This window comes from Phaenicophaeus curvirostris, chromosome 6, assembly GCF_032191515.1.
Source record: "Phaenicophaeus curvirostris isolate KB17595 chromosome 6, BPBGC_Pcur_1.0, whole genome shotgun sequence".
NCBI classification, from domain to species: domain Eukaryota; kingdom Metazoa; phylum Chordata; class Aves; order Cuculiformes; family Cuculidae; genus Phaenicophaeus; species Phaenicophaeus curvirostris.
In genome coordinates, this window is record NC_091397.1 from 26,514,453 (window position 1) to 26,541,870 (window position 27,418).

Genomic DNA, 27,418 nt, shown 5'->3' on the forward strand with positions numbered 1-27,418 from the left:
CAACTGTAAGCTTAAATGAGAAATATTTGCTTTTATTTTCTTGGTTTTTATACGAATGGGCTCAAGTTAGTCAATTAACATACTGAGCTTTATTCCACAACATGAGAAGTTGCTCATACAGCCTCCACTCTGACAGGCAATTCCCTCCTCACCTGGTTTGCTTTGCAGCCATCACAAATGCATCAAGGCCAAGACAGACTTGCATCATTCACACAAATTTTGGATATCTGTCAATAAGAAATGGAATTTCTGCTGTCAGGGGAAGATTTATCCAGTATCGCACCAATAAAACCAGCATCTAATATGCACATTCTGATTTAGTCTAAAACAACCACATTGTCACTAAGAAGTTGGTCTGTTGCATTTGGGGGAGGGAGACGGCAATACTCTGAAGGAGTAACCTTAGCAATTTATGTTGCTTAGAAATGTAACAAACAGCCACTGTGTTTTAGTGGCTGATTTATCAGGAAAGGGCAGGAAGCACAGGCAACAGCAGAGATTGAAAACATGCATCAAAATCGCTGGCAAGCACAGGGTGACTGTGAAGCCACCACAGACTGTCCCTGTCCCTGTCTGCCTCACCGCTGCACCCAGCCTTGTTTGTGATGTCCTGCTTGTCTCGTGATAGCTCATCTTCCCTCTCCACATGTTCCACCCTTTCAGCAGATTTTTCCACATGCTTTGTTTCGGCATTGCTTCAAATTTAGTCCTTCAGAGCAGGAGTGATCTTACTTCTAGGCTGCTTGATGGCTGTTGAAATAATACCAGTGCAGCTTCAGCAGAATGTGTTCATATTCTTTCATGCATTGGTATTTTGATCCCCAAAGACTGGCACTTTAGAGCAGTTGCAAAACTGGAGAACCACTATTGGAGTTCAGCCCCAGCCAGCCTTGCCAGGGAGCATGGCCAAGCACCAGGCAGCCAGGCATGAGACAGGGTAGGAGAGACACAGCCACCTGCAGGGCTCCTTCTCTGGGCAATGAATTATTTTTGTCTCACTGTTGTGAAGGAACACTTGTCTTCCAAGAACTGCTTTCCACATGCTTTGTTTAAACCCAAAGTCTGTGCCTCACTTCCTCAAGACGGAAGAAGTGGAAGAGATTAATATTTTAAGTCTGTTTGCAAAATCCCACTGTTTTAAATACTGTCAGACACTTCAAAATCAAGCTGCATTAAATATGAAAAGGATTTTGCACTAAGCATAAATAGGGAAGATTCATTTTTCCAATGCCTTGAAAGTACTGTCCACCTGATTTTAATTTCTGTCTGCATCCATGCATCCTGTTTACAACACATACACTTCATATCAAAGAGAACCTACAAGTATTCTATCTGGGTAAAGATAGTATTTTTTCAACTTTTTTTCAAGATAAGTGCATTTTTTGTACACTTTTATAGGACAACAAACTATTAATTATATGTTCTTAGTAGTAATTTTTGAGAGATCATTCTGCATTTTAAAACATTCTAAATTCAATAGCTAACACCCTAACATCAACAGCTAATCCAGCCCTGAGCTTCTGGATGTCCTAATAAATACAGTGATAGCAGAAGTTGAAACAATGTGGAGAAACAAAGGAAATAGATCCCTGGAGCTGATAAAAACCATGGAAGGTTTTGCCCTGAAGTTTTCAGATATAAAGTCCCTTGAGAACAAAATTCAGCATTGTTGGCATCAATCTTTGGTTTTGTAACATGCTTGCACCTTAAGGCTCAAGCACCTCACTTGATCCACATTTCTGATTTATACTTGCTTTACTGAAAACAAAAAGAGAAGACCAAGACTCTCAAACATACATAGGTTCCCAGCTTCCAGAAATTTGATGTCCAGGGAGTTGGGAGTTTTATGTCGAAATTCCTTTAAGCCTCTAGCATTTATCTGCCCCATCCCTACAAAATGAGCACAAAACTGAAGTAATACAACAAAGAACAAGAGGAGAATTCCAAACTCCTGGTACTATGAAGGTTTCGGTTAACCAGTCACATGGATGCATTCACAGAGAGAACTTCTCTCAGAAGATGATTTACAGTTGAGCACCTGGAGGAAAGTATTTTGCACCTGGCACAGCTAAAGAGCTTTTTTCCTACTAAGGAATAAAGCAAGATGCATGGAAAAGATTTATGTAATCTTCACACTCAGAGTCAGCATCCTGGAAGAAGAAAATCAGATAAAATATAGCAATGGCTAAAGCAGGCAGAAAGATGTACAACAGTGGAAAAAAAAATCAATTTCAATATTAGCAAAAGGATGTGTGATATGAATAAGCAAGAAGGTTGTGCTGAACCCAGCTTGGGAACTGAGAGCTGTCAAAAGAAAACAAGGGATATACCTGGCAACACAAAGGATATACGAGGCAATACACAGTGTGGGCAGCAGCATGGCAGACCTGGCCTCATGCTGCAAGATGCTGTAAGGGCCACAGCAAAGCTAGGGGATTGTGTGCACTAGAGTAACAATATTTTTCTAAACATGTGCTGTTCAGAAGAGGTGAAAGAATGGGATGAACTTAAGGATCTGGTTTTTGCTTCAGGCCCACAGATCTGATATTCAGTGCATTTTCCTCCTTCACCCATAAAGCTTCAGAACAGGGCAGACTGCTCCTTGCAGAGGCTGTTACTACTGCTTAAGCAGCCCTCAGCCAGCAGCTGCTGAGGGAAGGAAAGGGCAGAGTTGAAAACTCACTAGCTAAGTGTGCCAATACACTGCTGCAAGGCTCAGAACTGGAGGTTGCAGGCAATGTTTCAAGGTCCCCTCTGTCAGTGAGTGTGGGAGAAAACTGCTAGGAACCCTGCTAAAGCTGCAGGTAGGCGACCCTGCATCTGTTACTGCTCTCCATACCCATTCCCACACCTACTCCAGTTGCATCACCGCCATTCTTTTACAACATTTCGCCTTTTGCTGGCTTTCTGCCTGCCCCAGTCTAGAGTTCAGGATGTTGGTTTTCACCTTCAAAACTCTGCTGAAGCTTAAGGCTTTCTTTGTCATCTGTGAGGATTCACAACTCTGATTTTCATACTCATGCCTGTGATACCAATCACCCTTCTCATCATACCACCCCAGTGGTGTTCATGACAGCTTCAGGCAGCTTTCACTGGCTCAGCTATGCTGCTTGGTGCCTGACCTAATAAAGGACACAACCCACTGAAATCGGTGGAAATACTTCTCTTGACTTCAGTGGGCTTTGGAACACGCCTGTGATAACACCGATAAAGAGGGTCCTCAGCATCCCATCTGAAGGCAGTGACAACAGTCCCAGCATGTGAAGTGGAAAGCAGTGTGCACCCAAGATGTTGTCTGCTCTTCTCTTTCTTGCTACATCCCTTTATGCCTGGTTCTTCTGACCTGCTGTAAGCACTTCAGAGGAGCAAATCCAGCCTGTCCCCATGAAGTACAGGTGTCTGCATGCCTGCAGCTTGTCCTGTGAACAGGAGCATCATGTTGTGTGGCACTGTGTGGAGCAAAAGGAAAGCTTAGGGGCAGGGGTTCTCTCCCCAGTGAAAATATACCCTTGTATTATCAGTGTAATTTAGACAGTTGTTCCTAAGTGTGGAAACCAGACTTTCTTAGGGGATACAGTCTGTGAATGCACAGTGCTCATCACAGTCTAGCCTATCAATATTGTAAATACTAGTGCTGTTATTTATATTAAACAAGGGATGGGCTATTGTTTCACTGTGAGGTGTTCAGAGTATTTGGCAGCCTCGGAGCTTGGATGACATCAATTTTGACTTTCAAAATCAAACTGCCACCTTGTGGTATGGTGGGGTAGATGGCTGTAGGAAATCACACAGAAAAAAATGTAGATAAGTAGTAAAAAATAGTCCCTTTGCCCCACTAATGATTTTCAGTATTTATGTATTCTTAAATATATCTTGACTATACTTCAGCTAAATTAATAAATATTCTTATATCATACTTTAAAAAGTCAATTTAACTTTTTGTGGTTTTTTGTTAATGAAAAACATAAAATCATATCCTCGCTCTTGTATGTAATTATACCAAAACCACCAGTGCACTCATATGAGAAGGTTTTTCAAGATTAGACCCAAACATAACTTACAGGGAAACACTAACTATGAAGGCTATAGGTTTCTATAATTGTTTCCTTTCCTCTTTTAAGATCATTAATGTTAAGAAAAATTTTTATGAGAGTCAGAGCAGGGCCACACAAAGTGCTGAAGGTGAACAAATCATAATGCATCATCTGGTTTCAGCTGCTGTTCCTACGCGTGCTCTTGGACCATGATGGATGTAAGGTAATTTTAATCGGCTTTCTCTTTCACTGTGGGCCAAGCCATCACAAATTACTTAGCCTTGCTTGTCAACCATGAGGAAGCACAATGGATCAGCAGATGTGCAGTAATCTGTTACAGCAACATACTCGTGTGTGTCAGCCTTCGAGGAGCAGACCAACTTGGAGTTGCACTGGCACAATCCTTTCAGCTAGATTGAATGTCCTTGTGTCATCTAATATTATTTATGAAAGATGACAGATGAAAAGCTAGTCCATTTCAAATCAAAAAGGGTAGCTGAGATGAACAACTGATTGCAGCCACATACCAGTGCTTTGTGCATTTGTGACTTATCAGGAATATGGTGGTTTAAAAAAAAATGTGTGGGTAACAAGAAGTCCGTAAGAAGTTAAGTTCACATCTTGTCCCTCTGCTTGTGCCAGACAACCATTAACACTTTTTTTAAAGTGTGAAATGGAGTAATCCACTACTGAAAGTAACAAAGTTAGAAGGAGGCAGTATAGAAGTATCAAGAGTCTGATGCTGAGTCTTCTCTTAAGTCAGTCTTGAAAGACCTAGGTGAGCTGCCTGGGACCTACAGCACCAGAGCAAGCCATTTTCCTTCTCATTGTGTCTAGTACAAAGCGCAGTACCTAAGGAAAGCAGTTTTTATAAAGTATTCTTCATCCAAAAGTATATGGGTAGAAGAAACTCACAAATTTCACAGTTCTCCGTGAACTGCTGTCCTGTAACATCTTTGCTGAGCACTGGCTCTAGGAGAGAGCTAGTAAGTGCTCCCATGGACTGGGGTCCTGCAGGTCCTCATGGGACTGCTTGAGGAACCTGACCCCTGGAAATCCCCCTGGCTGCTCTGATTTCCAGTATCACCTGGTTCACATTTCCCTATCAGCCCACCTGGCAGCCAAACTCCCAGGAAGAATCGACATGAAAAGTTCTTCCTAATGGTTGTGGTGGAGTCAGTTTTGCTGGGTGATTTGAATCAAGGATGGATAGTCTCCTTCTAGCTATAGTCTCAACCAGTAGCCCAAATGGGTGATACATGGCAGGAGCTCATGCTAGCCATGTTTGTCAGAGTTTGCCTCTTCACAGACTGCTGTCAACACAGGGACAGGACAAAAAGGGAGGGAGGGGGAAGTGTTCAGTGGGTGACAAGGTGGTGAGGAAGAAGACCTGAATTTAGATGAAGGGTAGGCAGGGAAAGGAGAAGCGCCTATGGACTCATGCAGCCTCCTGTGATTGCAAATGAGTTAATTCACATGTAAGCCCCCTACAGTGTGTGAGATCTCCCTACCCCATAACACGGCCGTACAGTTCTGCAGCCACCTCATCCCAGCATTTTTCCTTCCTAGAAGGACTACTTGTGGCCCCTGAGCAAGCTCTGGAAATCCTGCTTCTCAGGGTATTGCACAGGAGACTGAGCTAAACCAACACAATGATCCCTTGGGGCTTTATAGATCAAGGTACCTATGAAACCTGCACATCTGGGGGCTCTTGTGTGGCCTGGAGGAATGAAACCAGGACCAACATGCTGAATGCTTTCCTGAGGAAGAGTGAACTACCTCCCACAGCAACAGTTCCTTAAAGATGTTTATCTTTTTTTTTCTGAAACGCATTCATTAAAAGGCATCTACAGGCAGAGCATCGTATCCCATTGCAGTCAAGAAATCAGCAATGGTAACTATGAAAGGAAATGTGAGCGCTTCTCCAACTGAGAAACAGCACCTGGGACTAGTGTCTTTTAATGTGAATGTACGGCAGAAGCAGAGGGTAACCATGTAGTTAATGAAGCTTAATGTTTATAAAGTCCATGAACATATCTTTTACTTCGGTATAATCGCTAGTGTGTCTATCCTTACTTCCATAAAAAGAGTGTGGTGATATCTAAGAGTGGCATTTCAATGCCTGAAATGCTCATCATATAAATAGAACAAGCAGATCAGCATGACTACGTGATAAAATTACCTTCTGGTCTTCAGGAACTTCAGCATGCAACTGTGCTATAGGGACCTCAGTGTACCCCTCTTCACAGCAGAAACAAATACATTTGGAAATGGATCTGGAAGAGACATACAAAGAAGGAGAGAATATGGAGGGGAAAATGACTCGAGCTGTAGCTGCCAAGTTGGTGAAAAGGAATTTTCTTGAAGCTCTGAAGTCCAATGACTTTGAAACACTGGAAGAGCTATTGAACCAAAAGAAAATAGATGTGGACACCGTGTTCGAAGTGGAAGATGAAAATCTGATTCTGGCATCCTACAAACAAGGTAAATGTGGCAGCATTCACCAGCCAGGTAGTAGATGGGCTTGAGTGATTTTCAAGAAACTGTGGCCTTCTGTCTCTTCTGAAGCTGTAGTGTAAGGTGATTCATAGGCAGTAACACCTCAGTAGTTCAGAGAGCCCCAGCCACTATAGGAGGGGAGCTTATCAGCTGTACCCACTGGGCTTGGTGGAGGGCAAGCCAGAGATCAGCCTGAGCCTCTGTGCTGCTGAGGCAGCTGCTGCAGCTTCAGGCAAGTCCAGAAAGAGGAATCCTTTGCCATTTCCTCACAGAGATTTTGGGTGCAAAGCCCAGAATAGACACGTGCAGACTAAGTGTGATGTATACAGTCCTTGCACGTACTCAGTCACATATACAGATCATTTAGAAACATAAAATATTATATCTCTTTCATTTAAAATTTACAGTAGAAGTACAGTGAATTCTCCCTACCTCATGAGAGCTAAGGAAATACTGCAGACCTTGGACATTGCTGGATGGGAGGAGATTTCTTTTTCAAACAGACAGGAAGTCAGGATGTGCTAGTTTATCAGAACAGAAAAAATCATCTGGAAAAACACAAGCAGGAAAGACATCTACTTTGGAGTGTAGAAAACCCAAACCAGTTCTCAGCCAGACACTGAGTTTCCAAAAACTCATAGCTTAAAGCAATAAAACAAGTTTGCTCTCTGCTAAAATCAACATATTTCATTACCTACTTGCTAACAGACTCTGTGTGTGTATCTACAAAACAGTAATGACTAGCCTTTGCCAGAAGTTCATCATGTGTGGAGATAAACACATCCAGTCCTAGCAACACAGCAAATGCTCTTTTTTTTCTGAGACATAAAGAGGGGACATCCCACTTACTATACTTTTCTGTGTTTACCTCCAATTTAATGATCATTCTGTTCTTTTGATTTCATTAGGGAGGATGATGCAATCATGACATCCTTCCCTTGGGGACAGTGTCTAAACTAACCTACATGATGATGAATGTATCTTAAAATATCTTTTCTTCTGTCCTCGGTAGGCTGAGATGCATTCTGATTGTGCTTTCAGACTACAGGATTAATGCATTAAAGCATAGATTTTCAGTTGTAGATAATTTGACTGCAAACATTAACCTGTTCCTTGTAGAGAAGTCTCTCCTTTCTCCAAAAGTAAAGAGATAAAAGCACCATATGGCCTAAATCACAGTGGTGTATTCATTTGTGTGAAAGGCAGGAGGCACTCTATCAACTCTCATGCAAAATTTACTTTTATTCTGAGTCCCATGTAACTGAGATATGAGAGAAGGATCTTCTTGAAGAGGGAGAGGGGAGAAGAACTGAGCTCCACCATCCCATCACTCAGACAGCCTGAGCTCTGCCAAAGCCCTAAGCAATGAAGTGGAAAGGAGATGCTATGAGTGTCAGAGTGGCTTTGCTTCCTCTCTTCCAAAGAGGCTGAGACTGCACAAGGACACTGACCTTGCACGCATCATGACTTTTTAATGCTTTTAACCAATCAACCAAACAGACAAAATGAACAAGGCCTGCCCTGGGGCCCACGTCTGCTTTCTGTGCAGTGCCCAGTCCCCATCCCTCTGGTCTTAGACACATTTGCAAGTTTGATCAGAGGATGTGGGAGATGCTCACCCACAGCAGCACAGGCAAACAAAATAGGTGGTGATCTCAGGGAAATTGTGGCTATATAAAGTGATATCCTGGCTTTAACGACTATTTTCTTGCTATTATGTATCATTTATGGCTCACGTCTAGCCACAGACATGAGGCCCATCCCCATGTGGTGTTCAGCAGTGCTCCACATCTTGCTGGTAAGAAGGCGGGGGGATACTTCATGTGAATTCAAATACGGACCTGATGTAAGAAATCTGCTCTGCTATTATATACATAGACTTCGGGGTATAGCCCACCTACTATGTACCCAGTCTGGGGATATCTGATGAAAAGATTGTCTTACCAAAGCTGCTAACAGAACCTGGAAAGTCAGTGGGTTGTGAGAGGGTTGAGTAGCTGCAGAGGAGACTGTTGCCCTGCTTGGGCACTCAGCTGCCCTTGGGCTCCCTGCTGTTGCCATTTGCTGTGTGGGTTCCTTCAGGACTGGGTTTAGTAGTTTCCACAATTTAGTCCTAGAGTGGGTGCCATGGTCTGTAGACATTTTCTCACAGACCTTGTAGACTGCTTCTCACTCCCATTCTCATACACTCTCACTAATAAATGCTTATATTGGCCAGAAACAAGTCACTACAGCCATGCCAGAGCAAGAGATGCAACCTCTGTCATGACTGCCCATTCTATAACCTTTCAGTGGAAATTAGCATTTTTCAGAGGCATACGAGAACTGCATTACGGGCACCTCAGAATATCCTTGCAATTTTACAAGGAGGGAAGAAAAACTTTATTTCAAGGTTTACCCTGCCACCAGCACTTTGTTTCTACCTCTCTCCTTCCTCTCCATTTTCTTTCTGTCTAATACAACACACATGATGGGAAAACTGTATCAATATGACATTAAGTTTGAAAAACTATATACAACTAGAGATTAAAAACCAAAAGTTTGAATTAATTTGACCTCATTATACATCTTTAGTATTTTTTATGTCTTTTACATGATAACAGCATTCAACCAGGCATTCATCCAAGGAGAAACAGATAAATCAAACCTAGAAAATTTTATAGGCACAATCTAGCTAAGATGCAGCTGCGGTGTCTAAAAGGAGAGACAAAAGAAGTTTCAGACCTCTTCTGCCCCTCTAGATGTTATTATTGCATTTTACTTTTTTTAAACAAATGATTATAGTAATTATTTGTGAGATTGTCTCTGTGCAGCCATTAAGAATGTAGTCCTCCTATTTTCCTATTTTGGGAACAAATATTTAAGTGCTATTTGGTTTTACACCTGTTTGTAAGTAAAAAAAAAACCAAAAAAACCCCCAACTCACAAACCATTGTGAAATTTTCAGAGAAAAATACAAGCATTTTATAGACAAAATTCATGCTAAAGTCTTACTGCTTCTATTTTTCACTTAATTTACATCATTAATTAACTCCTCAATCCATCTTCATCAGGAGCTGTAGTTGGCAGGAGGTCTGTAATACAGCTGCAGCCACATTGCCAGTGGTTATGTGTGTGCAATGCATCACTGGAGGTCTGAATCCAGCTCCTGACGTGTGAGAACATGTGATCTCCTACACAGGGACAGCAGTTTGAGCTATTTCTTGAGTCACTGGCCTAAGTAAACGCTGCCTGCTTATTCCAATGCCACCTTTCTTCAGCTACTAGTGGGCTGAAGATCCCATTTCCCCCTTATTTTTTAGCTGGTAGCTTAGAGCTGATGGCTCTAAGCATATTATTTTATTTAGTCTACACAGGTCACAAGAAAAACAAAAGCTGCCTTTAGAGTACATCTACGTAGGAAATATGCCTCCAAAAGTCAGGCTATTCAGCACACATTGTAAAAGCGCTTAATGAAAATGAAGTTATACCCACTAAGCTGTATCTGGTGAAATTATAGTAAATTAAATCAAAACTCTAACCCTTCTTTCCCCGTCAATTATTCTCAGTAGGTGGACAGCTTAAGAAAAGTCTTTGTCAAACATGGTAACACATTTTCACTTTGTACAGGGTACTGGCTGCCTAGCTACAAATTAAAAATATCCTGGGCAACTGGACTTCATCTAGCTGTTATGTATGGACATCTGGAGAGTCTTTCAGTCTTGCTCAATCACAAGGCTACTATCAACTGTCGGCCCAATGGAAAAGCAGCAATCCATATAGCATGTGAAATGGCAAATGTTGAGTGCCTAAAGATCCTTTGTAACCATGGAGCCAAGCTGAACTGCTTTTCAATGAGTGGGCAAGCACCTTTGCACTTCTGCACGACACGAACCTCCATGCCTTGTGCCCAGCAGCTGATTTGGAGAGGTAAGGTAAAGCTCTGGAGGGTCACTCATGACATGCTTGGGGATAGAGGGTATGGTTTGTGTTTTCTCTTAGGAGTCAATTTGTCAAAGTACGGGTGTATTTATCCCTTCTATGCAGAGCCAACTCATATCTTCATCTTAAACACATTTTTCCGATCTCTTTGAACAGAGGAAGTTTCTCTCATCCTAATTCCTCACCCCACCTGCTCCTCTCTCCCTGGCCACCCACCCTTACTCCAGAGTCATTTTCCATTTCAGTGCCTCCATCCCACTGCCCAGTCTGTCCCTCAGCAGATGGGCTCCTCTGAAACAGAGAGTTCCTATTTCTTCTGTTATTCCCTATCTTCTTCCTCCATGTTTCCCATTGTGATGTTCTCACATGAAAGTGCACCCCCTTCCTCTTCTTCCTTGTTCATATTTCCTTGATCTCAGGAAAATTCTTCCAATCATTTGTTTTTTGAGACTTGGTTTTGAAAAATTGGATGCAGTTTTTCATACCGTCTCTTCATTTGTCAGCAGTCAAACTCCTGCATCCATGTAGATACTTGGGGGAAAAAAGAGGCTCTTGATATAAGATATCTGTTTTCACGAAGTAAGATAATCATGTAACGCTGCTAGTCATCTGTAAAAAGTGAAGCTATGAATAGATGTAATTCTGGATCAAGATATTGTTGTCACACACTGTTTCCTTAACACAAGGATGCTGACTCAGGGCACAGTAAAAGACAGCCATAAAAGGTATAGCAAAGTCAGGCAGTTCAAGTCTTAAGTTACAGACAGATTTCCCCTATTTATCATTCTGTGCCATGGCAAATACTAATGCTTTTAGGGTTTGGTTGTTGTTTTTTTTCTTTTTGCTACATATATTTTTGATGTTATGGGAGGCTTTTCCTGAGGTGCAGAGCCGAAGTATGCTTTGTGGGCAAGGTAAGCTGCAGCCCTGAATGGATAACCACATCACTTTTCTTCTGCTGAAAAGATACTTATTATTTTGTTTGGTAGAAAGGAAAATAAATGCTGCCAGTTGTATCCTGCCCAAAGAAAACAGTCCTGACAGCAGGAGTTGAATTTGCTAACGTGGAAAAGCTTAAAAGTCAAATGTAGTCTTGTGAAATGTAGCAGAGGATGAATGCAAATGAAAGGATGTATTCTGTAGGGTTTCTCCACCCACTCATCAGCAACAAAATAATAATAATTTACAAGCCACCCTTCATCCCAAAGGACCTGGTAAACTCAAATCTCTGTATGAACTAAATGTCAAGGCTCCAAACAAAATGGAAAGGTCTGAAGCAAAGCGTAGCAGGTGTGCATATGCACATCACAGCACCACTGGGCAGCTGAAGCCAGGAGTTTGGTTCATGCCCTCGTACCAAGGTTTCCAAGACTCATCTCCTACCCTGCCATCTCTACTCAGTGGGATCACACCGGGTCAATTCGGGTAAATGCAGTTTAACCACTCCTGGTTTGGGCAACTAGCCAGCTGAGCAAAACTGATCCCATGTTCATTTGCCGCTTTCAAGGTTAGATTGCTGATACTCTCATCGACATCTAACGTGACTAACACTCAACTTGGCTTACTGGCTTCAGCACCCAGGTTTTCCAGCCCAGAGGTAATTTCTGACTCCTCTTCCTCCCTCCCTGTACTGACACCTCAGTGTTAGTGAATGTTTGGCCACGTAAAGGCTTTCATGAGATGGGAGAGAAGAGGGAGGTGGCCACGCAGTGTAAGCCTACCCTTGCACAAGTACTTCATTGAAAGTTTTCCATCACCCCAGGTTCAAGGAGCTGGGGCAGGGGCAGGGGCAGAGGCAGGGAGAGGGAGAGGGAGAGGGAGAGGGAGAGGGAGACAGACAGGGACAGGGACAGGGACAGGGACAGGGACAGGGACAGGGACAGGGACAGGGACTGGGACAGGGGCTGGGGCAGGGGCAGGGACTGAGGCAGGGACAGGGAGAGGGGCAAGGTCAGTGACAGGGAGAGGGGCAGGGACTGGGGCAGGGACACGGACAGGGACAGGGACAGGGACAGGGGCAGGGACTGGGACTGGGACTGGGACTGGGACTGGGACTGGGACAGGGACAGAGGCAGAGACAGGGAATGGCACACGGACAGGAACAGGGACGGGGGCACGGACAGGGGCAGGAGCGGGTGGGTCTCGAGCCCCGCAGCCTCGACAGGTGGAGCTGTTGCTCCAGCGGAGCAGCCGCTCGGCGCAGAGCAGTCCCACCCCCAGCCCCTTGGATACAGATCCAGACCCTCGGCTGGGCACTTTGGCGGTGGTTTTTGTTTTGTATTTTTTTATATATATCACCTACGGATCTGTCATAAAATGTCCTTTCTTCCCGGCTCCCTATTAATGAGGAGCTGCAGGAAGCGTTCCCAGGACATAGTTTAGAGCAGAGCTATTCTCCCAAGTGACGGTAAAGCTCTCCTTTTTCCTTCAGTTCTTAATCTATAGAAAAAAGCATTTTACACAGAGATTGGACCTGCCCGCCTCTCCAAAACAGAGCATTCAGCTACACTCTTCTGCTAGCTTGGGCCAAGCTATCGCTTCTGCAGCTGGATCTCAGAACCGGCATTTTCCAGCAGTTTCCTGGAGGCTTAAGAAATGCCGAATCCATGTCCCTTTTTATTTGCATTTCTCTGCATGTCTTTTGTGCCACCCTTACCTTCCCCTTGGGCAGCACAGCTCAAGCAGAGAGATGGGCAAACCAGAATTTCATCACCTTCATGTTTTCTCATCACTTTTTTTTGGCAGGAGCAAATGTGAACATAAAAACAAACAACCAAGACGAAGAGACTCCTCTGCACACCGTTGCACGTTTGGGTGTCCCTGAGCTTGTGGCCTTTTATGTGGAACAAGGAGCACACGTTGATGCTCTCAATGCCTACATGGAGACTCCCCTGGCCTGTGCAGCTTATTGGGCCCTCCACTATAAGGATCAGATATACAGCCCAGATCACCACCTCATCTGTCGGATGCTCTTAGACTATAAAGCCGAAGTGAATGCACGTGATGAGGATTTCAAAACACCTCTCCACAAAGCTGCATGGAACTGTGATCATGTCCTGCTGCACATGCTGCTGGAGGCAGGAGCAGAAGCAAACATCATGGATGTCAATGGCTGTGCACCCCTACAGTACATCATAAAAGTGACGTCTGTGCGACCGGCTGCCCAGCCTGACATCTGCTACCAGCTGCTACTGAACCACGGAGCAGCTAGGATATATCCACTGCAGTTCCACAAGGTTAAGAGTGGTTTCTACAGTAGGGGAATGGAGAGAGGTGGTGGCTTGAACAGGAATGGGGTGAGAGATCCAAACGTTGGGGTTTGGCAGTATCTTTTTTTGGTGTCTTGTAAGGTATAGACCCAGAATGCCCAAATCCTTGTGAGCCAACCTGCTGTAAGAATGGTATCATTCAACTGAAGTGAAATTATGGTTGTTAATGCCAGAAACCAGACCCAGATCCCATTTTTGTTCTTAACCAGCTTGAAATCCCAGACTCTAAATGCTAGTTCAAGCCTATTTTTTCTGAGCCGTTTCACTTTCCCTTTTCAGAAAACCTACATGCCTTTGTCAAACCTATCTCCATACAGGCTTAGCTTGCTTCTGCGAAATGCATATTTCATGGCATCTACCAAAGACTGGAAATCAGACGAGTTGATTCAATTTGTCACTTCTTTTAAACACCTTTAAAACACTATTCAAATCTATTCCAAGTGAAGTGGATCTCAGTAAAACTTTGGCTCCTTCCTAGTAAATGTGAGAAATTAAGGGGAAATGGTGGTCCTGGGTTCATAGTTGATGAGAAAAAAAAAATAAATAAAATTGCAGGATGCCTTTCTAGGTCTGCAAAGCCCAGGGCACTAGCTTATTATATCAGTCAACTAAGTAAGCTTGCTGCAGTCAGGACTTCTACTGTCTCACCCAGTGCCCTGGGCAACATTTTGCAGGTCTTCCACTGTATAAAAAAAGTTTGAACATGCCAAGCAACCAGAAGTCTTTAAATAAAATGACAAAGTTTTGACTTTGCCCTCTCAGGCTGAGGATGAGCTGGCTCTGTCTGTAACAGAACAACAGTTAGTCCATTAGAGCATGCTTGAGAGCCAGATCTGGGTTCTCCTCTTCCTGCCTCCACTGTTGCTTGAAGTGGGTTTTCCTTCCAAACCATCATTTACCATCTGTAAAATATGCAAGATGATATTCATCCCAGAGGGATGTCCTGCTGTTTTGTTTGTGAAAGCCTGTCTAATGTGTGGGACAGAATTGTGCATCAGACGGTGTGAATGCAAAGTGTTATTCCATGAGTGAGAGTGACAGCTGACTGGGTTTTTTCCTACTGAGCTTAAGTTACTGGGTAGGCCAATTGTTTCCGGGGCATTGTTTCTGTTCCTGTGCTACATGAACTGGAGCAAGGACTTTGTGCATGGCTTTGCCTGGTGTCAAGACACTCAACCTAGCTATGAACAAGTTATTTCCAGGTTCAGGTAAAAAAGCTACCCTGTCAGCAAGCTCTGCTGCTCTGGAGATGTAGGACAGTGTTTCTGTATGGTGTTAGGCTTCGGTGTGCACAGCTCCACTGGGAGCTGGCCTGGGGCTTCTTGCTCTACTCACGCTGAGCAATGTGTACAGGGCTTGTCTTTTGCACTTCCAACTTTATCCTCTCATAATGCTTTGGCTGTGTCTGTCTCAGTATGCTACTGCCCAGGGCCAAGCATCTAGGTTAGCCCCAGCTTTTTGGTGGTACTCATTGTCTCTATGCATCCTGCATGCAGGTGCTACAAGCCTGTCATTCCCACCCCAGAGCTGTGGAGGTTGTTGTCAATACCTATCAACACATCAAATCAACATCTAAGTGGAAAGCAGCCATACCTGATGATGTCTTCGAGGTAAGCTCTTCATGAGTTGCAACTGCCAAAAATCCAAGCTCATTATTTGCATTTTCTATATCTGAGCAAAGAAAAGTGAGAATCTCAGAGGATTTGGGGCTTCCTCATTTATACCACTGTTGTGACAAAAGCATATTGCTCACTGACATATTTTGAGAAATTTTCATTGCAACTCTATCCTTTGAAGCACTCCCTGTCAGGGATGCTGCAGGAGCTCAGATGTCCCTGCACTCAGCAAGTGCAAAGTTTCTGGCTGTGATCAGTGTCTCGTCAGATCTGTCAATGGGTATATTTATATTTTTTTTAGGTCAGCAAATGTTTTAAAAGAACTGTGTTACATGTGAATAACTACATTTTTAGGTTCTGTTGCACAGGTTGGGTTTCTGTGAGCAGGACTGTTTAGTTGCAAATATACAGGAGAATTTAAATGAAAAATAAGAGATCAAAGAGGGAAAAGATGTCAAAAGGCAAAATAGCAGCACAAACTACATGCTTTGACTTTACTTCATAAATCTGCATAGTCCCAATATTCCACTTCAAACTAGATTTTCATTAATCCTGGAATTTTTCAGTATTTTCAAATCAGTGCTGGAGTTAAGTGCAGCAATAGCTGCTATGCATTATCAATGCTGTTTAAGGAACCCCATCTATATTATAATGCAGTTATACAGCCAAAGGAACTGTGAAACTAATTGCTTTTTTCACATCAGCTTTGTTCAGAAAAAAAAATCTAACAAACCATTTTAGATGAACATAAGACGAAATGTTAAAAGGCCTTTTTCACCTAAATATAATAGTAGTAATAATAGTAATAGCAATAGTAATAATAGCAACTTTGCTGTGCTACGAGTGTATTTAGAAAGGTAATAAGTAATTTTTTTCTCCAAACAAATAATTTAATCTGAAACCTTGAAACATTCTTATTTGGAAAACTCTAAAGTTGTTCTGTTTCTTTGTTGAGATTGCCATTTTTGTTGTTAAAGCTCTTTGCCAAATCTGACATGAAATCAAAGGAAAAAAATTTTGTTGACACAAATCTGTACTTTTTAATACATAAAGTGTGCCTGAAAAGAAGTGTAACCAGATCTGTCAAGTAGCAAGAATATAAAGCAAGATCAAGTCATGCGCTGTAGCACGTATTTACCATTTGCTTCTTTTATTTCAAAATCATTTGTAAGCATTTGCACTTTCTTCTTGTGGGGATGCAATTTTATTTATTCTAAAAGGCCACTGGGGCAATGAGCAAGAGCAAATGTACTTTGCCATTTGCAGCCCCAGCCAAGCAGCCTCGCTGCCCCGTGGTGAAGTTTAGGGAATCAGCTCACCCACGTTCACCGGCCCTGAGCTGGCTGCAGCATCTATTCAGATCAAGGTTAATACCACAGAACTCCCACCTCAAACTGATGCATATAAGACATGCCAATCCTAAAGATTTCATCATAGTCTTTTGCTTAATGCTAAATATTTGAGGCAGGCATATGAATTTTGTGCAGGCATTTCACTAAACCTGGTGCTGGGTGTGGGAGGGAGGGAAAACAACCTTATTGCCCTTAAACATGACTGTGTTTTTTTCCAGCGGCACCAGGATTTCTATGACTCTTTGTTCACTGTGTGCAGCAATTCACCCCGCTCACTCATGCATTTATGCAGATGTGCTATTCGAGCGATACTGTCAGAAAGGTGCCACCGAGGTGTCCCCTTGCTATCCATCCCCCTGTCCATGAAGAAGTACTTGCTGCTGCAACCAGAAGGAATCATCTACTGAGCAACAGTAGCGCCGGCACTGGAGTCTCCCTTCCTGGATTCGCGTGCCTCTGTGCGGTGCTAGAGATCCAGGCACAATTCTGATATAGCCCTTCTCTTGTGTACAGTATCGGGCCAGCCTGAAGCTTGGCTGGGATTTACCATCTCCTCTGAGCCGCTGTTTTTCCCTGCACTGAGGAATCGCAGCTGCAGGCTACAGGTCCCACTTGGGGAGGCAGATCTGGACACACAGCCCCCAGCAAACAAACACAGAAGCACATAATTCCGTGCTTTGTTCTCCCAGTTTAAACGATGCTTCTGCTGCCTCTGGTATTTATTTTGGTGCTTGCTAAATAGGATTAGATTCAACCTGAACAGCCTTCAATACTGTTTCACTGTAATTTTCTTCAGCTGTCACTTTGAGAGTAAAAGAAAGGATACCATCAAAAAATAGGACATTTATTAGTGTCATAGAAATGCTTTCCCAGAAAGAAATGGGCAAACTGCTTTGAATCATGACCACAGACAGGATTTCAGTATTTTCCATAGTTTCCTGTGGACTGACTCTCAATTCAACATTAGTTTGCTGTTCACTACACCTGTCTGTATCTTATAAAGCTTTGTCCTTTTTAATTGTAAGAATTTTTTCTATTACCAATCACAGCATTGAAATTTACAGCACCTATATTTCTGTACATTGCTATTCATGCCCAGGTAGCTTTTAGCAAATGTCTCTGTTTCTGCTTTCACTGTGACTGACAATAATTTCACGTCCCCATGATGAGAAATGCAGGTAGAATGGACTTGCCCCTGTAACCTTCACAACTGGACTTACACTCATACATACATCCCTCAGGATGATGTTGAGTGGGATCTGGGAAGAATAAGAGGCCTTCTTTTCATTGATTATGCTTGGAACCTAGTCTGCTAACATGGACTATACATCTCATTTTTTGGCAGCTAAGTGCAGGTGAGAGGATTCTCACCTTAATTGAAAGGCGTTTCCAAGATGATGATGTGTTGGCTGTGCTGTTACAGACCTGCCCATCCCTCTGATTTGCAGACCCTGTGCTTTTGGATCTGTCAGTGCTGGTTTCCCTGCTTGCAGGAAACCTTTATCCTGACCAAGCTGTTGACTCCAGTTCAGCAGGATGAAAAGCAGGGAAGAGGCAGTTCAGATCCCAAGTGTCCCACAGCAAGTGTGTGATCTGACCTACAGAAAAAAAACCAAACATTTTTCTTCCTTTTTTTGAGTTTGATGCAATCTATTTGGGCTGTTCCACTTTTTTAAGACACTGACAATTCCATGTTCTGCTGAAAGGGAGGTGAGTTGTGACCACCGCTGGGAGCCAGTAACTCCTGACTTCTCATTGCATCTCTGACAGCGAAGCTGTCGATCCTTATCATTATTATTATCTCTTTGCAAGAGAACCCACAACATGTTGGGCTCTTCCCAGCTGGACAGGAGCACTCAGGCTGTTTGCTGTTTCTGTGTCTCACAAACTGACAATAACAGCACTTGAAAAATGTACAGATTATTTGGTGTTATGAATCACTTCTCTTTCTTTTCATCTCAGTTTTCGTAAATCAAAGCTTGTTCACTGTGTTAGTAGAGAATCTAATTCATTAGTCTGTTTATGTTTAGATAGACAACAAATTAGATTCCTATTTAATAGTTTCCAGTTCCAATAGAGAATTTCAAAGACAACACCATGAGAAAATGCTCTCTCATCTGAAGTTGTAATACATATCCCTGCAGTTTAATAAACCAATGAAATATCTCTACAGATTTGCAGAGTTATCATAGAATGATTTGGGTTGGAAAGGACCTTAAAGATCACCTAGTTCCAAGCCCCCAGGCTCCATCCAACCTGGCCTCTCTATCAGAGACACTACAGTCATTTACAGGGAAGAACGATCAGAGTCTGGGTTAGATTGTTGGTAGAAAAATCCACTTACTGACTTTTGCACTGAGGGAAACCTGTGAATTTGGAACGATGGAGAAAGCTTAGGTTATCTAAACCCAATGTTTTTCCAGGCAATGTGTGTAAGTCAGGCATGAGGAAGAAGATTTGCAAACTGGTCAAGGCAAGAAAATGTTGTTTCCTGAACAGTCTGACATTGGGGCAAGCTGAGTAGTTCAGAAGAGACAGATCGAGGTAGTTGATTTTATTTGGAACACATCCCCGTGCTGGCTGTTTCTGGAAGTGAAATTCTGCATCTGGAAGAGCGAGGTTTAAGTCAGAACAATAGCAATATTTTTTGACCTGTCGTAGTCAGGTCTCTCTTGCTGAGAAAGAAGAAAAAAGGCTGTCATCAGTGTTACTAAATTCCCTCTGATCCTCCCCCTCTGCAGTGAACACACTTAATTTTTATTCTGTGGGCACCCAGCCTCACTTCCAAGCTTTGTACCAAGCAGGTGCCAGATTATAGCCATTGTCGTGTCTGACAGGGAGCACAGTGGGATCAGGCTGATTATAGTCATAGGAATTTGCAAGCTGTTAAAAACACTGGAGAACATCCTTATCACATAAAAAAGACCTGATTCATGCACTTTAATTGCTTCTGTTGTTAGAGTTAGAAAGACCAACAGTAAGCAAACCTTATTGTTTGTTATCTTTTCAGCATTTCTTTCTTTTTTTACCCTTTCTGTACTCTATCCCCACATAAAGGATGGAATTGCTCATGCGAGGCATGGGGGTACCTGATAATAAGCCCATCATTTATTAGATTTATTGGATACAGAGTCTCCTTATTCTCACTTAGTGCCGATGCTTTTAAATTTTGTACTGTTGTTTAATTCCTGATCATGCTTTTGTGTTTTCAAAGCTGCAACAGATTGGATGGCTGCAGGTGGAAAGGATAAGAGACCAAGTTGTCACCCCTATGCTGTAAGTTTGAATCTAGTCATGACGTAAAACAACAGAAAGTGTTTTCAGGGTTGTTTGATGTCTTCTGTGAAATGAGTATCTTTTTGCCCTTTGGCTTTTCGTAGAGATGCAGCCATGTTTGAGACATTTCTACTGCATTTCACAGCCTATTAGAATATTTAAAGCACAGATTGGCACAAAGAATAAACTATCCTTTCCCATTGGCAAGCCTTTCCCACAGCTCCCTTAATGATTTCTCAATGGACAGCAATGAGATTACATTTTTTGATCCTCATGCTTTTTAAGAGGTGTACATGAAGAGATGTTCTTAAGCCACATGCACAGTTAACAAAGAAAGTTATTCCATCTATAAACACAGAGGCACTAGATATGTTTTTGTGGGTCAGTGCAAAGCTACCATTCAGCTGTTCAAGGAAATACAGGCACCTTCTTTGTAAACTGCTCCTGCAATAATTTTAAATCTAGCCCCTGATGTCCGATTGGATCTAGCTTGGCTCACACCTCCACTGGTTTCTCCATGGAGAGCATGTAGGTGAAACACAAATCTGAGTCAAGCTAATAGTGCTCAGGAATGTATTTTCCTTCAAGAACTTTAAAGTCAGTTCATATTTGGTCTTTAGGTACAAGAACAATGAGCCCAGAACAGCATAGCTGGGTCACCTCTCAAACACTGCTGCTTTCCTGCTAGCCTAATGCCAAGAAGAGAAGACAGAGACTGCAAAACAGAAACTCAGGACATCAGAAGTGGAAGCAGTAATCTTGACCAGTTCCTGCTCAGCGTTCAGCCAACATGTTCTTAAAACCTTCACCATTCCTCCCTGAGACAGGCTACTTTTCCAGTGCTGCTGGTGGCAGGAGGGGAAGGACGTGTCTTCAGCTGCATTTTAATGTGTGCAGTGGTATCAAGACCACACTGGTTGCACAAAGCCTAAAGAAGTGATAAGCATGTCTTTTCTCCAGAAAGGTGGTTTCAGACATGTATTGACAACTGTGTGCCTACAGGCTGGTCCCAGAGTTGATACATATTTTGTTCATGTGCTCCTTACTGGTACTTTAAGACCATACTCAAGAGTCAATGTCACATACCTGTACTCAAAACCAAGCTACCTAATGGGAGCCTATTGTTTGGCCAAATGGCAGCAATACTCAGCCTCAGGACCTTCTGCACAAAGGGTGTAGGTTCCACATCCTTCACTCCTGTCATAATGACCGCACTAAGAAGAATTTGCATTATAAAGCAGAAAAGACTCGAAGCCCAGACCACAGATATGGCCCCTCAGGGCTACCTGGCACAGGCAGTTAGGATCTCCAGGTCTTTTTACCCTTAGCATTTGAAAAGCTAGCAGGGGAAGGGAACAGGTTGTCTGTACCCCTTTTCATGCTCTTACTTGGCATTGTCGCTCAAGGATATATGGAGGATGGTGAGGCTGTGGTATGTCTTGAAAGATTTCAGAACAAAACTTCTGACTACTTGAAAGGAGAATAGTGTTGAAATGTCCATTTGAATTCTGGCAGCTCTGCACAGGTCTGTGTGTGCATCACTATGTGTGTGCATGGGCATGGATAAGGAGACTTGCAGAGAGATCCCCGTCAAAATTCAACCCAAATCAAGATATCAGAGCTGAAGCCTGTAAGTTGCTATAAATGTTTTGGCATCAAGGAAATTTTACTTCTTCAAAACCACTAAGCATCTTGAAATGCTTCCTCTTCTTTCCATGGTGCAGTATCCTACAGCCTATACATCAGATTTGACAGAATTAAGTTAACTGCTGTGATTGTGAATTTATATAAATCTCCCAGACTGAGTAAGACTGACAACTACTTTTGTAAAATGTCAGAAACACAAATATTAGGGGATAGTGGAAAAGGTATGGTCTGTCATCAAAGGTGGCAGCTTTACTTTTAGCAACAAGCACCGCTGGACCATTTAAAATGATCACAGAGGCTTGGCTCATTCGTATTTGAGGAACGTCCTTTGAAAGTGTGCTAATGTTTTTGGCAGCAGATTTTGCTCATGGGACAAGTGCCTTTAAATTAAACGTACAAGAGATCAGTCTTTAAGATTAAAAGGAAAATTGAAACGGTCTGGGGTAGCCTATGCTATTACATACCTTTATTAAACTCTCAGACGCCAAAAAGGCATACCAGCTTTTCAGTGCACTGGAGGATTTGCAGGGCTTTTGAAGGGCTGCTGCTGCTTTTCTGAAATGCTACAAGATACAGATGGGTCGAACACAGCAATATTTCCATTTACTTTCAGGATATGGCAGTAGAATTTCCCTGTACTCCCTAGGGTTTTCTCTTCTACTAAATGACAGTGCAGAATGTACTATTAGGAGAGATGCCAAAGCCTACCTAGCGTCTGACACCTTGACCTCCCCAAGAATTATATTAAAGTAGTGGAAAGATCTACCACAGTCTCTATTTGTAGAACGGCAGGGACCTCTGGTACAGCACATGAGTGGGTCAGAAAAGATTGCTATATACAGCAACTGTCAGATAAAATTGGTTGGCTGCTCAGAAATTTGTTTCTGACTATTTCTCCAAATATATCTTAAGCTTCATGAGACACCATGTGGAAAAGTGACTATGGATATTATGCATTCCAATGATCTGTCTGATTTTAATACGCTGTTAACATTTTCTTATCACATGGCAGCTGTGTGTTGCCCTTTATGTTGCATTGGCACCCTATGGAGTGCTGCTAAATTACAATTAAGGGGTTTGAAACAAGGACAGTAGGGGACATGATGATTTTTACACCACTGATGAACCATTCAGTTCTGTTCTTTCAAACTGGGGCTAGGGATGCTTGTATCAGCCTTTTGCCTAGTTCCATAATCACACCGTATTTTAGCTCTGTAACAGTGCAATTGATATGGCTGCTTAGGCTATTTGTATTGCAATTAGCACTGCGTTAATTTAAGTCAATATTAACTGTCAGTGGGGAATTGTACTGCCTGTGTATAGCCATAAACTTACTGGCTATTTGCTAGGGAAAAAAGAGGAATTATTCCAGACTTTGGTAAGAATAGGGAACTTTGCCTAGAATCATAGAATCGTTTAGCTTGGAAAAGACCTCTAAGATCATCAAGTCCAACTACCAGCCCAACATCACCCTGCCTGCTAAACCATATCCCAAAGGGCCACATCTACATGTTTTTCAAACACCTCTAGGGAAGGAGACCCAACTGCTTCCCTGAGCAGACTATTCCAATGCTTCACCACCTTTTCAGTAAAGAACTTTTTTCTAATATCCAATCTAGACCTCCTCTGGTGACCTATTCCTGATAACCCTAAAAAAAAAATCCCACTAGTTGGTCAGGAACTAAGAATAAATAACTGCTAAGATCTGAGGAAGAAGGTACAGGAACAAAAGACCAGCAACACTCACAGAAAGTCCACTTTGTAATAATGCACTATAAAGGAGGGGGCAGAATTTTATGCCCTATAAATACATAGGCACTGGTTCACACAGTATGAAAATGCAGGCATTGCCGAAGGGCAAGGCAGTGCCTGGACTGACTACAAGCACATCGCATGCTGGAGAACACAGGTGAGGAGACATCACTGCAGTGAGGGCAAAGTTATTTCATGACAAAAAACAATACAGGTATTTTAACATCCATTCAAAGTAAAAGTGACCCTAAAGACCAAGTTGCAGTGAAGTCCAATGAATTACATCTATCTCCCAAAGCTGAGCCAGACCTTTGGTGAGTTTATCCTGCTGTTTCCAGGTTCATTGCTGGGGGGAAAAGTGCCCTGAACTCAAGGGCACACTGTCTGCCTGTGTCCATGGTGAGCACACCTATTGGTGCCAGCAGCTCTGAACCAGACCTTGCTGGAAATCTGGACCCCAGACTGTCATCTAGATCCATTTCTCCCATAGTTGTGCCCTTTCCTTCACCATAAACCCATAGAATTTCAGTGATTTATTTCTTCTTTTCCCACCTTCTAGCAAGTTTTCATAGCTTTTCTTTGGGACAGTTTTCATGACACTGTGAAGGGAGTTTGTTCCCATGTGTTGCAACAAGACATGAACAAAGCCAAATTATGCTCAGCTAAGGGAGCTGCAGCCAGCTGGAAAGAAAAGATGCAATACATTTTTATCTGTAACTTTTGGGATTTTATATGTCAATACACTGATGGTGTAATTTGCAGTTGTTGGGTAGATGGAGCACAGTATGTACCACAACATTACTTTGATCTTAAAGCTCTCTAATGCAGTCAAGCCCAGTGTGACCTGCAGAATATGCAGCATTCCAGCCTAAAATTGAGATCCAATTGCCTTACTATTTTTGTTGGATTACTTTAGAAATTATTTGGAGAATTTAACACAGGAATCTTTCATTCCTGCAATAATTTATAATAATTGTATATTATTGCAGTGTTTCTCTGACCGTGTGCTCTGGTGCTCATTTTGAAGTGTGGGTACAGTAGGCGGCAAAGTTGGCAAGCACCAGCTGCGGCGCTTGGGCAGCTGGATTATCCCAAGGATATGGATAGGATAGAGTTGTGTGCCCTCCCCTCTCTGGCCATGTAGCCTCTGGCACGTGAGACGGTGCCTGATCACCAGTGCTACCCCATCACTGCAGCCTCTTCTAGCAAGTGCAGTGGGAAGGCCCTGCTGGGATACAGAGTTGCTGCCCCTTTCTGCTCCCCTGTAATCCTGTGGGTTTGTGCCTCTCTTCATGGACTCTGTATTTCCTAACCCACAGGAATCTGTTTACCCAGCCTGCTGAAACAAAGTCTTCAGTCAAATGCCCCTAGCTCATATGGCAGGTGGATGAAACCCAAATGCTGGATGGGTTTTGGGGAGCAGGCAGAGTGCTTTGCTTGGCTCAGCACCAGCTGAGGTAAGCTGTACTCACACATTTCATCTGCTAACGCAGTGGGAGGTTCCTACCCTAGAATCAGAAACGTGATAGAGATTCTTCATGCTGCCAGCTTTACTCAAAATTGAATGTTGCATCCTCCAATGGTGTGGAAACAAGTACAGACCAGCTACCTTGTCTTCTGATGACACCAGGACCCTCTAGAGATCTGAGATTTATCAGCAAATCCCCTGTTCATGAAGCTATTTACCTCTGGCAGCTACTTTCCGCACCACTGGAGCGGTGGTTGCATCCTGCCCTGGCCCAGCCACTTCAGTCTGGGTGGGTAGAAATGAGCAGATACGGCAGGGAGCAGAGCAGGCAAGATGGAGGAACTCAGATGATCTGAGGGGGGTGAGGGTGGGTGAGCGGGTGGAGAACTGAGAGTGGAAGGGGAAAGTTGACATTAGAAGTGATGTGGATTTTCACATGGTGAAAACTAAATGTATCAATAAACAAGGCAGAGTGGTCACGCTCACAGAGACAAGTCCAACAGCAAACTAGAAGAAGAAAAAAATAAATCAAATGAAAGAAAAAAATTAATCATTGTTTATTTAACAAAGAGGATCAGCATTTTAAGATCTGTGAATTGTGACTTGTAATACTTGAAGGTGACAATGTTAATTTTGAACACAAGATTCTCCACTTAGTCACAGCCAACATTTCTGTGTGCTCCTCCCCCACCCAGGCACACCCACAGGCTTATTCCTTGCATAAAGGACTCGTGAGATGGAGGCTGCAGCCCCTTCAACGAAAAGCAGCTGCAAGTTCAAGGCAAACCTGAACAGTTTCTCCCGTACTTGTCCCCAGGGGCTGCTGACTTTCAGAGGGAACTTAACAACTGGCAAACAAACAGGCAAATACACAACCTTATCCCAGGCAGACACATGGCCTTTAGCAAGCCTTAGACAGACACCTGGAAACGGCTGTGGGGAGCCGGATACCTCTGCAAACCAACTCTCCTGCTTTTATTTCCAGCTGACTGGAACTCCACCAATACCTGTTGTGCTGTGCTGCAGCGCGGTCCCCTCTCGCAGCATCTCACACAGCACCCACACACTTCTGTGCCTCAGGGGCGTACCCGAACTGCACACTCGCTGTCCCCTTAATGTCCTTGTCCCTTTTCCATCCTTTCAAGAGCTCCAATGAAAGGTTGGTTCTGCTTGGAGAAGACAAAGATGGAGGACTGCTTTTTCAGCTGACTGGGACACAGAGTCTGCTGTCACCTGGCTGGGCCGTGAGTGTGGGAGTGTTTGGTGTCAGGTAGCACCCTATGAAGCACAGGGAGAGCTGCCGTTTCTGACACAGGGCACGAAGACAAGGAGACAGGCAATGCTGGTTCCCCTTCATTTTTCAGGTGACCTAGGTGCAGTGGTGACACTGGGGGTAAGCGGTTCTGCGCGAGCAGGAGCAAACTGCAGGCAGCGCCTGGAACAGACTTGAATGTGGGCTTGAACTTTGACACTGCTTCTTGCAGCAGCCTTGAAAGGGAGAGAGAGCAGTGATGTGACCAGCCTAGGCAGCTCTTGCTGACTCAAAATAAACATGTTTTTAAGCTCCTGGTGCAGCCAGCGGGGAACATGCTGTCCCCGTGGGTTCCCTGCCTCTTGCCTGGGAGGCTGCCAGATCAACGCTACGAGGCATTGCTGCTTCCCGTGCCCCCAGCCCTGACTGGAGAGGACTGTTCTGTATAGTGAGCCAGTGTTTGCCCTTAAAAAAATTGGAAAATGATGGAAAGCTGTAAGCAGAACAAAAGAAAAAAAAAGCTAGCAACTGAACAGCAGCCATGCATTTCTTGAAGGGTATTTTTGAGGTTTATAATCGTTCGCTCCTTAATTACAGTGCTGTTTTATGTCCTTTTATCTGGCACTACCTGCCAGTCTGCCCTCTGCTTAAACCAAGCTATTCACATCCAAGTGTCTGGAGCTCCACTGACTACGGGAGGCAAGCTTAGCTTTTTTAAGCTCCCAGCCCCAAACAGCTGGAATAATCTTCCAGCTGTATTGAAGCAGGTCCTCACATTGTTCAAGGTTTGGACACTCTTAATCCTGTTTCTTAAAAAGCCTCAGCTTTGTGAAATGAGCACAAGCAGTGGCTGGTCACTGTTGTGTGCCATTTAAAAGTCCCGTCCTTCTGTCTCCAGGTATGGGCAAAGCCTCTTTATCACAGCCAAACTCTCAGTGGCCGGGGACACAAGGACAAACTGCTCTCTTTGCTGGACAGGGAGAGTCTTGCTCCTCAAAACCAACAGCAGTTCTGCACTCAGGCTTACTCAGCATGGACCTGGGCTTTTGGTCTCACCGAGGCTGAGAGCTGATCTCCCTCTGGTCTGTGGTGTTTAGAGCTCAAAATATTCTGCTATACCGGTTGCCCTGCTTTGGATAAGGGCGATGGGGCTGAAGCAAGAGCTGCCAGCCAGTTCAGTACTTTTAAATTGATCTTAAGTGCATATGTACATGTTTCTGTTCAACATATTTTCAGTGTCTAAATATATATCACATACTCCTCTTCCTTCCCTAGGTGCGTCACTTGATCGTAATTCCTCCAGCACAACACATGCCATCTTGAGGCTGCGTG

General features: G+C 43.4%; 1 protein-coding gene and 2 long non-coding RNA genes across 6 annotated transcripts; 1 reads left to right on the forward strand and 2 right to left on the reverse strand.

The window, feature by feature from the left end:
• Positions 1-37: 37 nt before the first annotated feature.
• On the reverse strand, positions 38-7,586 carry LOC138721997 (uncharacterized). The gene is made up of 3 exons (XR_011337647.1): positions 6,966-7,586; positions 6,217-6,310; positions 38-227 (listed from the first exon to the last, which is right to left on the reverse strand). It is a non-coding gene; the product is annotated as an uncharacterized lncRNA (long non-coding RNA).
• On the forward strand, positions 5,973-27,418 carry ASB4 (ankyrin repeat and SOCS box containing 4). 4 transcript variants are annotated; one of them, XR_011337646.1, is made up of 7 exons: positions 5,975-6,518; positions 10,143-10,442; positions 13,200-13,690; positions 15,220-15,333; positions 16,910-18,046; positions 19,906-19,967; positions 20,588-20,605. XR_011337646.1 is itself a non-coding variant. In XM_069859663.1 (6 exons), exons 1-6 carry the CDS (start codon positions 6,305-6,307, stop codon positions 27,372-27,374), a joined length of 1,194 nt encoding a protein of 397 aa, XP_069715764.1. In that variant the 5' UTR covers positions 5,973-6,304; the 3' UTR covers positions 27,375-27,418. The 4 variants fall into 4 exon arrangements, 3 of the variants coding, with proteins under 3 accessions (XP_069715764.1, XP_069715763.1, XP_069715762.1); XM_069859663.1 differs by lacking the exons at positions 16,910-18,046; positions 20,588-20,605 and adding an exon at positions 27,362-27,418 and having other exon boundaries at positions 5,973-6,518; XM_069859662.1 differs by lacking the exon at positions 16,910-18,046 and having other exon boundaries at positions 5,973-6,518; positions 20,588-23,666.
• LOC138721998 (uncharacterized) lies at positions 14,319-22,160 on the reverse strand. Its single transcript, XR_011337648.1, has 3 exons — positions 22,079-22,160; positions 15,317-15,394; positions 14,319-14,625 (listed from the first exon to the last, which is right to left on the reverse strand). It is a non-coding gene; the product is annotated as an uncharacterized lncRNA (long non-coding RNA).

Bases quoted from the DNA above. Each gene is read 5' to 3' on its own strand.
- ASB4 (XM_069859661.1), top strand. From the start codon at position 6,305: ATGGATCTGGAAGAGACATACAAAGAAGGAGAGAATATGGAGGGGAAA. The intron at 6,519-10,142 runs GTAAATGTGGCA...CACTTTGTACAG, and splicing joins TCTGGCATCCTACAAACAAG to GGTACTGGCTGCCTAGCTAC. The intron at 10,443-13,199 runs GTAAGGTAAAGC...TTTTTTTGGCAG, and splicing joins CCAGCAGCTGATTTGGAGAG to GAGCAAATGTGAACATAAAA.